This window comes from Prionailurus bengalensis, chromosome C1, assembly GCF_016509475.1.
Source record: "Prionailurus bengalensis isolate Pbe53 chromosome C1, Fcat_Pben_1.1_paternal_pri, whole genome shotgun sequence".
Taxonomy (NCBI): Eukaryota; Metazoa; Chordata; class Mammalia; order Carnivora; family Felidae; genus Prionailurus; species Prionailurus bengalensis.
In genome coordinates, this window is record NC_057345.1 from 150,185,751 (window position 1) to 150,196,708 (window position 10,958).

The window sequence follows — 10,958 nt, forward strand, 5'->3', positions numbered from 1 at the left end:
AGTACTTAAAAGGAGTCCCTGAACACAGCAACTATTACTTGTAGAACCCTCAGTTTCTTCCTTTTTAAAAAGTCTTGTGTTTCTGTAATACAGAGTGCTTTCACATACATTTCTTTTACTTGCTCTTTACCATAAACCTATGAGAGCTATAGGGCATGTATTACACTTTTTTGTGAAATCTCCATTTTTTGCAATGTAGTTAAATAAAACATTCACTAAACTGTAAGTGACAAGGATGGGAACTGGCTCCCTCATTAGAGTCCTTGACATGTTAAGCACAACTTGTGACTTTAACGGCTGCCTTCTCAGGTTTCAAGTTCTGTTTCATAGCTTAAAGCTGGGTTTCAATTAAAAAACTCTCCTATTCACAATATCGTTTGAAGAATGATAAGGATATAGCAACCACCACATCAGTAGCAGCTAACTTATGCTAAATGTTCACAAAGAGGTTTATTCTCACACATTTTTCACTGCTGCTGGACCTCTTAAATCCTATGGGTTTCCCTAGAGAGACAGCCTTTTCCTGAGAAGAATCTTCTCTGAATGTGTGAATTTATGATGATCGCACTCTCAAAACAACAGCTTATTCTGAAAAAGGTACAAATTGGTGAGTTGAATCACTTACATGGAAAACTAACATTAATTTCTTCTGCAACATGAGGCAAAATAGCTTCAATGGTTAAAGAGGTTGGCAGGCTCGCAAGAGTTGTTCAAAATTCAGACAGTTCTCCACTAAATTCAATTTCCTCTGGATTCACCAAATATTCAAAATTTGAAGGCTGCTAGTGAGCTCAAGATATCTTAATGATATACAAGTTTATCTGGAGACTGGTCAAAGGCAATTCATTCATAAAGTTTATACAACTAAAGTTTTCTCTGAGATGAATATGACTCACACGGGATGGGGGTTGGAGGAAGGCAACCCAGGAAACAATGACAAATAATTTTTCTCATATTATAAGTAAAAACATTTATATTGCAAATACAAGGGAGAAATAAAAAAGCTATATTTGGGGAATTCAATTATGGTGTTGAGCACTGCTTTGCTGTAACAAGTTTGGGTAACCTTGGACTTCACTCTATTGGGACTCTTTTTATTTTTTTAATTTTTTAATTTTTTTTTTTTTTTAATTTTTTTTTTTCAACGTTTATTTATTTTTTGGGACAGAGAGAGACAGAGCATGAACGGGGGAGGGGCAGAGAGAGAGGGAGACACAGAATCGGAAACAGTCTCCAGGCTCCCAGCCATCAGCCCAGAGCCCGACGCGGGGCTCGAACTCACGGACCCCGAGATCGTGACCTGGCTGAAGTCGGACGCTTAACCGACTGCGCCACCCAGGCGCCCCTACTGGGACTCTTAAGTCTTATCTTTCTTATCTCTAGACAGCTAGCTAGACAAAAGGCAGGGCAGAGACCAATATGCAGAGTCTGACAGAGTAGTGCCAGAGAAAGCCCTTAACTGAAGATAGTAGTCTCTAATCTAAGAGCAGGAAGGGACTACATAAATTTAAAAGAGTAAAACTGCCAGGACTTAATATGTGATTAAATTTAGTAAGAGGACAGCAGGACAATTCCAGGGTGACTTGTAGATTCCTGACACACACGACTTGGACGGTACCAATCATCTGGAAAGGAATAGAAAAGAGGAGGTAGGTTTGACCCTGGCTTCTGTCCAGATTAAAACTTGAGGTGTGTGCTGATGAGTCAGAACTATGAGAGCCTTTTCTCAGAAATCTCTAAAGTTCTTATTTGAAAATCCAGTGTTCCAAATATTGTATTTGGTAAGGTCAAGAAACACTTTGTGCCTGTGGGCACTGCTTAGTTCTTTCTGGGTTGGTACCCCAAGTGGGTTCTTAAACTTTTTTTGTGCTCCTGATAACTTTGGCAGCTATATGAAATGCACAGGTGCCCTTCTCAGAAGAATATTACAAATGCATAAAATAAACCCCATAGGATTACAAAGAAAATCAGTTAGACTGAAATTAAGGTCTTGGGGTACTTAAGGAATTTACGATTACAACTACATCCCTCAAAAGAATCAGGAGCAGGAGACAGAAAGAGCCCTGCCGAGAAAATAATACTGTCTGATCTTTGAACAAATTCGATGAAACAAGTCAAATCCAGTTCAAAAGGCATTTTGTGTCATTCCATGTTTTCTCTTAGTTGCCAAACTGGAGAAACGCTTTCAAAGTACAAAATTTAAACTTGCCATTAAGTGGTATCCAAATAGCAATTGCTTTTTTTTTTTTTTTTAACATTTATTTACTTTTGAGAGAGAGAGAGACAGAGCATGAATGGGGGGAGGGTCAGAGAGAGAGGGAGACACAGAATCCGAAGCAGGTTCCAGGCTCCGAGCTGTCAGCACAGAGCCCGACGTGGGGCTCAAATTCATGAACCACGAGATCATGACCTAAGACGAAGTCGGACACTTAACCGACTGAGCCACCCAGGTGCCCCTAGCAATTGCTTTTTAATGTTAGGAGGAAGCTGGCTAGCAAAAACAGACTTGTTCAATGACTCAAGGATCGAGGATTAAAAAAAGGAAAACCCCATATCTAATTCTCCAATATTTTCCCGTTAGTAGCAGAACCTGACATCTCAGAAGCAGATGCATCTTCAGTAGGAAATAGAAATAGGTTACCACAGGAGAAAAATTTGTGTGTGTTATGGGAAGGACAGAAAGCCAAATTTAGCTTAAGTGGGCTTTAAGAGAAAAGAAAAATCTCTGTGAAGCTATATAAATTTACAAAGAAGAGCAAAGGTGAGATAAGGGTTAAGCCTTAGATAAGATAATTAAATATATATTTATATATAAACATTTGATGTAATTCAGAACAAGATGATGAAAAAGATTTGCTTGGGTGATACCAAATTACATTTAGAGGTTTAAAAAAAATAAATCTACTCCTTCTGACTTGGAAAGTTGTTATAATCCAGTTTCTAGATGCAGAACAAAGTTCATGATCAGCTATGTCATAGGCAATATTCATATACAGTTGACCTTCCAATAACATGGGTTTGAACTGCACAGGTCCACTTATATGTGGATTTTTTTCTGATAAATACGGTACAGTACTGTAAATGTATTTCTATTCCTTATGATTTTTTCTTTTTTTTATTTATTTACTTATTTTGAGAGAGAGAAAAAGAGAGAGCATGAGTGGGGAAGGGGCTGAGAGTGAAGGAGAGAGAGAATCTGAAGCAGGCTCCGACTTGGGGCTGGATGTCACCAACTGTGAGATGATGACCTGAGCCAAAATCAAGAGTCAGATGTTTAACTGACTGAGCCACCGAAGCACCCCTCTTTATTATTTTCTTAATAGCATTTTCTTTCCTCTAGCTTACTTTATTGTAAGAATACATTATGTAATACATATACAAAATACGTGTTAACTGTTTATGTTGTTGGTAGGCTTCCAGTCAACAATAGGTTATTAGTAGTTAGGTTTGGGTGAGTCAAATTTTCAATTGCACGGGGGTCAGTGCTCTTAACCCCCACATTGTTCAAGGGTGAACTGTATTTATTTTTGAAAGCAATTGAGAAAAAGTCCACTCTTAAAATGCTGAATCATAAACACAAACATTAAAGTGTGACCGCCATGCCAAAAATAGAAATAAACTCACTCACACGAGGTCTTTAAGTTTTTCCATTACATAAAAATCTGCCAAGGAGAAATACATTTTCTTTTTTCTTTCTTTTCTTTTCTTTTTCTTTCTTCTTTTTTAACTTATAAAAAGTTTGATTTTACTAGGTCATTTGAATTTTATCCTGTATGAAGAATTTCCTGTTACTCTACCATTTCTTTCCCTCTGGAGTTCAGAATGTAATCATAGGAAATACATATACTCAAGCATCAGAGAGATTTCAGATCCTAGGTTTACTACAGAGTGACTGTGCGACCTCTGACGAGGTACCTAACCTCTTCTGTAAAATAGGAAAAACAGCACCAACCTCACATGGGTAGCCCAATGTTACTGCACTGTGCCTGAAACTGAATGCTAGCTCACTGCCCTTGCCAAAGCATGACTTTATTTGTGATCAGTTGTGCAGGTTCAATGTCACATTTACCAAACCCAACAGCAAATGACTAAAGTCCCTCTCCAATACTCACCATGGTAAGGCTGGTCACAGAGGTTTTCCTCTGTGCCTCCTTTCTTCCAGACGTCAGATGAATTTGTACTTGCTATAGCATGTCCATTCTTCAGAGCCAATCTGTACTGGGCAGCTCCGTACAAAGAGTAGTGCTCACATTTCCACCACAGCATGGCACTGGAGTCACAGCTGAACATTCTCAAGGAGTCTGTAGGTTTAGTAATATCTAGCCCCAGGCACTTCTGGGATTGCAAATGAAAGAGGCGATGCTGGGACACCCACTTCCATAACATGTCCCTACTTCCATCACAGTCCGTTGCTATTATCCAGTCATTCAGTGGCTTGATGCACTTGCCCATGTTTTCATTGACAACGGTGAATGGATCATTGCCTGAGTCAAGACAGACAGTTAAAGAAGACATTTCAGGATTCTGAACTGTGTGGTTAGTGTGCCTTGGCCCCTGCTTGCTGAGGGGAGTCTGAGCACTCCGGGATTACTCCCACCCTCCAACATCTATAAACTGCAATGCACTTACACAAGGTCAGAGGACAGTGGTAGTCAGAGAGGCAGTATAGTGTGGATTAAGAGCATGAGCCAGTCTGCCTAGGTTCATAGTCTGCCTCTGCTACTTATTACCCATGTGATCAGGGCAAGTTATCTAACCACTATGCCTCAGTTTCCTCCTTTGTAAAATAGTACTTCCATATGGTAGATATTAGGTTAAAATGAGCTTATACAGGTAAAGCACTTAGAATGGTATGTATATTTTTATTGTTGTTCCGTGAAATATCTGCCCCCCCACCTTATTTAATGAGATGAAGAAACTCCTTTGTTTTCATCTTCCTTAGAGAGGTGGTCTACGATCAATGAAAAGTATCCTGAACCTATTCAGGACCACAGTTCTGTCTTGCTTATATTAGCTACTATGGCAGGGTAAATTATTACATGGCATGAACGTGTCTCAGAGGAGATGGAGAGACTTCTGAGGGGGCAGAAGTAGAATAGTGGGGTAAAGGGATGAGAGGAAATGAAGATCTGGATTCTGAGGGTAGGAGGGACTGTGATCAGCTCTACCTTAGCACCCACAGGAACGTGATGAGAAGCCGTGGAGAGGGGTCGGGAGAGTGCTGACTGTGTGGATCACCTACGGAGGCTGAGGCTGAGCCTGAGCTCCAGAAATCACCTGGGATTCAGAATTCAACAGTCAGGAGGTTTGGACAGTGGGAAACTCCAAAGTGATGAGCGTAAGCTGAAGGCAAACGAAGGGACCTCCCTGAACGCTTCCCTGCCACTTTTGCATAAGTTGGGGAAGACCTGAGTAATGACAAAAACCGAAGTTCTGCTAACTTGGTGGAATGGGAGCTCAGAATAAAATTTAATCTGATTCTATGAAAATAAAGTAATGCATGGTTTCTTGCACACCTGAGCTTGTGGAACAGGATTCACATCTGTTACAACAACTTACAGTTGAACAATTTGGCCAGTGCTTTAGAAAGAAAAATTTTTTGAAGTTATAGCACAAAAGTTCATGTTGCTGAGAGGAAAGCTGAAAGACAGTTAAACAGTCATTGTCAGTGAACCAAAGGGTTCAGCAGAAGGACCTGTAAATTTTTAGTTCCCAAAAGGCACTTTCATTTTGATGCCAGCTTCACAACCATTGATTTTACTAACGCTACACACCTTTTCTGATAATAATTCACAGGCTTTCAGAGTTAAAAATTCTTATACAAAGGACTTGAGGGGAAATTTCACCATATAAATAATAACTATACCATTAAGTCAAATCTCAGCTTGAACTTCGAACAGAATTTTTTGCTTTAAATAGCAGCAGCAGCAACAAGAATAGGAACAACTACAAAATCCTGTAAAACTTTAAGTTACTTCTGCTTTCAACTCTGTATTTTAAAATATTACGTAAGGCTGCAGCTAGGTGTCTTGGTCATAGCAACTTCCATCCCTCACCCTTCCTTCTTGGACATTTCTTTGCCATTCTCTGCTTTATGGACACCATTTGGGAGGATAGTTAACAAAAAGAGGAAAACATACTGTCTTAGAAGATTATCGCTCACAATTTCTCCAGTGTGCTTCTCTTACATATTCAATATCAACGCAGACCCATGAGGTACTTTTTTCCCAAACTATTCTCTCACTTCTCCAAGAATAATCTCATATTCCAAAGTATTAGGAGTTACTGGAGAAAAAAAAGAAGACTGCTTCTACAGGAGAATAGGCTGCCACCTCCCTTGCTGGAACATTTCCCTCTGTTGCCCTGTGGTCTCACTGCCTTCTTTCGTGGGCACTCTGCTCTGTGCCCTTTGATCCCAGATAGATGAGCTGGGCCAGCAGGAGTTTTGCTATCTTTGCAGTGTTTCAAAGTTCTTTCAAGTTGCCTTTGCAGAATCCAATAGATTAGCTATAGCTCTTAGTATAGTGGCACAAGCAGTGGAATACGAGTTAGGGGTGCTAGGTTGAAGACCTACCTCCACTACCAGTTAGCTGGTAGAGATGTTGGGGAAGTCACTTAATCTCCCCAGGGTCTTCGTATCTCCAAATGTAGATGAAAGCAGAGAAGTTTAAGATACCTTAGCCACTTTCAGTACTAATATCCTATGCTTCCACAAGATAAGTTTTCCTAGCCTTTCAGGTTTTACTGGTCTTTGCCAAGTTCATTGTGTATTGTTCTTAAACAGATGTCCACAACTTCATTATGTCATGCTAATGCTAGTAGCATTTTAGGTCATCCTAATCCCATTAGCATCAGGTATGTGCACTTAGGTAACAGTGATGCTTTATAAATACTCTTTGGAAGTGAAAAAAAAAATTACCCTTTCCCATTTACTATATGTTTTACTTCTGGGACACCCATAGACTGAAGAAGTTTGTAGGAACTCTGAAAGACTACAGGAGAGGTATGGAATGGCATGGAAAAGCTATGTAAAAGAGGAGTTGCCAAGCTTCTTACCTAATTGTAACATCTATGATCATAAATACTTGCCTCATTTTAAATCTGTCTTTTAACTATTTACAATCAATGTTTGACATCCATAGTGTTCCCTTAGCACATACATTAATTATTGATATGATTTAAGGAAACTTGCCATTAGCCTTCATACATAATGTATGTGTAAGCATTCATACATAATATATAAGGTAGGGAGAGTCGTCTTTTTATGATGTTTCCCCATATCATTCCTTACCCTTCGCAGAAGCAGTTCAGTCTGCCTCAGTCTTGTGACCCTATCGGGATGGTAGAGAGAGCTGAAGGGTGGGAAGGACTGAGGAAGTGTGAAAATAATTCCTTATTTATAAAATGTGTTAAATAAGGGTAAATAAAATATTTCAGAAATATATTACACTTTGAAAAGGTAATTACACAGCAACTTATAAAAGATTCTTTATTGACAACCTTATGTTGCATCTTATTTACGTTATCTTATAATATATCCTAAATGGAATTTTAATGTTTACTTCCACATACAATATTTGGGCAAGTCTAAAAGGCAGAGGTTGATGAAAATAAGCCTCATCATCCCTAGTAGCATTTTTATATGCTTCATTTCATAGAAATATTCTAGTGGTATCTGAGAGGAAATGGCTAAGTAGTATTATCATATATTGAAAACGAGTTTTTAGTATTCTACATTCATCAAAGGAAAACTATCTCCTATTGCCTAATCATTAGGTAATTCTTGTCTTACCTAAACAAAAGAGGTCTCCACATTCCAAAGAGAAGTTGGACATCAACATTTTATAATCACAGACAAATGGAGACGGAGATAGAGGCAAGAAGATGAAGATTGCAGTATTTTTAGTTTCAGGGGAACTTCTAGAGCCCACAGTGTTAAGAATTTCATGGAGTCACCACCATGTACACAGATCATACATGTGGAGTAGGAGAGAATCAGAAGTTTGGGTTTGTCAGTTCAAAAACAGGTCCTGAAGTGACCTTGGGTCCATGACAATCTACTAGGAGTCAGGAAGTCATGGCATTCAGATTGGGTGTTATGGGCTGGTGAGAACCTCAGGAGTCCTAGAAGGATTGGTTTACTTCAAGCTATTAGCTCTCCCAGAAGGCCAAAAAGTAAACCAAGCAATTGGGATTTCCCCAAGGGCACAGAGCAACTACTAGGTGTTGAAATTAGGTGTTTCAGCACCTGAGCAACACAGGCCTCCTGCACAAACCTAACGGCATACATGTGACAGAGTGCATGCCATTACCAGCATCGTGAAGCTGACACACTGCCAAACAAATTACTCAAATGGCTAGGGTTTCAAAATTCCAGTGCTTCCCTTAATGGGACCACAAGTCTGGTCTGAGGGTGTAGTAAACAGACCAGAGCAGCTACTAAGGGTGAAGAAGGAGTCAGGAAATCAAATACCTGTCAGGACCTAGTGCAGGAAGAATGGAGTTAAGCTGATGCTCTTTGCTTTGGGGTGATGAGAAAGGCCAGGGATTGCAGAGATTGCAAAAATTAAGGAAATCTTGAGTTCTGTGGGGGAGACAAAAACAGATAAGACTAAAGCAGAAGTAGATGGAAACCAAGTCTTCGGTGACAGAAAGGTCAGGGTGTTTTGACTGTGGTTAGTTGTGGCAGTGAAATATTTCTACCTGGATTGTGGGCAGGTGGAATAGAATTCTCACAGCCAGTAAAGGACTTTTGGCAGTTTCCAACAGGGAGGGTCAAAGGAGAATGGAGAAGTGTGAATCAGATCAGCATTCACTAAAAGGTCCTTGTTGTAGATAGGGTGATGTCACTCACACTCTGGGAAGCTTCTTCACATCATGCTCTGTAAAAAGTCTAAATCTGGCAGTAACTTAGTTTAGCTCTTACAGGAAAATAAGAACCACAAGCAGCCTACGGTTTTCAAAAAAGTTCTTACCCATCTTTTACTTCCTCATACAGGAAAATTGAACAGAAGTGGTAGGTGGTGACGGCCCACTGACCACTCGCTATGCAGCCCGACTAAGAAAGTCCTCGGGGGCATCTTTTGCCAAGGCAAAAAGAAAGTAAAAGCAAACTCCGATTGCTGCCAGGGGGCATGGTGAGGCTGGCACTACCCAGAGCATCAGCGAAGGGAGTCTATTTCTGGTCCTGCTTCCGCAGTTAGAGGCAGGAAGGTCTCTGGACAAGCCACCTGCGCTTCAACGTGGCACCGTCAGCCTCGCAGGGGTGTTTTGGAGCTGATAAGGCAGTTAGGGGAAAAGATCGCCGCTCAAGGCTTTAGGGGAGGGCATCATAAAGAAGTTATGATCATTGTCACTTTAGAAGACATGATGACTTTCTTTTGGACGTGCACGTTGGCGGACGTGTAGCTAAGGTGGGGCATCATTAATCATTCTGGGCGCTAGGGGTAGAAAGTTCCTCTAGACACTGAGTGGCCAAGGTGACCAGGAGGCGAAGGAGGGGCGAGACCCGCTGGATGGGGTGTGGGGGTTGCTGAAGAGCTCTTCACTCTAAGGGAGGCAAGATTTTGGAGGCTTCAGGACGAGGAAGGGGCGGGGGACCGCACAGAAAAGGTCATGCGCCTTCCCTAAGGTGGACTGTTCTGTCTCAGCACCAGAAAGGCCCTGCCCCCCCCACCCCCCGCCGCCACCCCTCCATCCACCAGGCGCCCGAGGGCCAGGGAGCTCCTCCTACCCCAGAATTCCCCTTCGGCTCACATGTTCGGCTCCAGACCCCCGAGGAAAGCAGAGGTGACGAGACCCGGGGCGCCGCCCTAACCCCAACCGAGGAAAGTCGGCAGACCTGACAACTTCGAGGGCCCTAGTCGCCGCCGACCTGGCCCGCCCGCGGTTACCTGCGCGGCCAGAGGGCTCCGCCAGTCCGCAGCACCTGAGAAGTAGCAAGAGGAGCCCCGCCGCGCGGCGAAGGGTCGCCCAGCGCGTCCTCATCCTGAGCCGGCCCCAGCAGTCCAACCGGGTCCTCGGGCGCACGCGGGACCCACCCCTCCCGCTGCGCCCAGCGGGGCCGGGCCGGCGCTTTTGCCTAGAGCCTCCGGGGAATCCCGGCCCCGCCCCCTCCGCCCTCGGCCAATCAGGCGGGGTGGGGCGGGGCAAGTGAGTGGACTCTTTGGCGGGAAGACGAAGTTACGCGCACCTTCTAGAGGACCGACCCTCCAGGAGACGGGAAGTGAGCGCGGAGCTAGACTTCAGAGTGTCGCTCCGACTACCGGGCTTGGGGGTCCTGGCCCCCACTCTTCTTCAGTAAAGTTGAGGAGACGCGGCAGTTGCCGGGACTTGGCAACTTCCTGGTGTGTGGGTTGGGTTCGTTTAGGACTTTGTTCTCTGCCTAGCGCACCTGTCTGGGAGGACCTCTTGACTGCGGGCTAGGCTGGAGAGGCACCCCAAAGGCGGAAGTCTGCATCCGTAGTGTTGCTGCTGCTATCAAGCCAAGGAATTCAGGTGTCCTTAGTTGCGTCTTGTGTTTTCGGATAGTGCAAACAAAGGCAAGGTAATCGCACTCTGCAGTTTCACCTGCAATTGTTAAAGAATGAAAAAGCAAGAGCTATTTGAGTGAACCTACAATCAATACTTTCAACGATTTAGGCCTTATAACCATCTGACCTTTGCAAGTAAGCTCTTCTCTTAAAAATTAATAATAATAATCCAGTGGAAATGGGAAGTGTGCACCCCAAACCAGCAATGTGAGAATAATATTTATCCTCTCCCTGTGGGAACTGCAATCATTATAAATAGGCTGACCTAAGTTGCCTGGATGTGAATGTCCTATATTCTTAAACCCCATAAAAGCACATGGTGTGTACCCAGAAACACCTTCATTCCTGTCCTCTGAGAGTGAATGCTTCCAGGAGGAGAAGAACATCTAGGTTGCCTCTCCTGATTCTAACTGCCAAGGCTTTGCT

At 42.7% G+C, this 10,958-nt stretch overlaps 1 protein-coding gene across 2 annotated transcripts in view; it reads right to left on the minus strand.

Annotated features, from left to right (window-relative positions):
- LOC122481371 (lymphocyte antigen 75) overlaps nt 1-10,057 on the minus strand; it is a 132,199-nt gene extending 122,142 nt beyond the window's left edge. Inside the window, exons 1-2 of one of the 2 annotated variants that reach the window (XM_043576863.1) lie at nt 9,894-10,053; nt 4,113-4,484 (exon numbers count right to left, since the gene is read on the minus strand). In XM_043576863.1, coding sequence (XP_043432798.1) covers nt 4,113-4,484; nt 9,894-9,987 — 466 coding nt within the window. In that variant the 5' untranslated portion in view covers nt 9,988-10,053. Of the gene's footprint in view, nt 1-4,112; nt 4,485-9,893 lie in introns of both variants that reach the window. The other variant, XM_043576862.1, reaches the window with a different exon arrangement.
- Between the last annotated feature and the right edge of the window lie 901 nt (nt 10,058-10,958).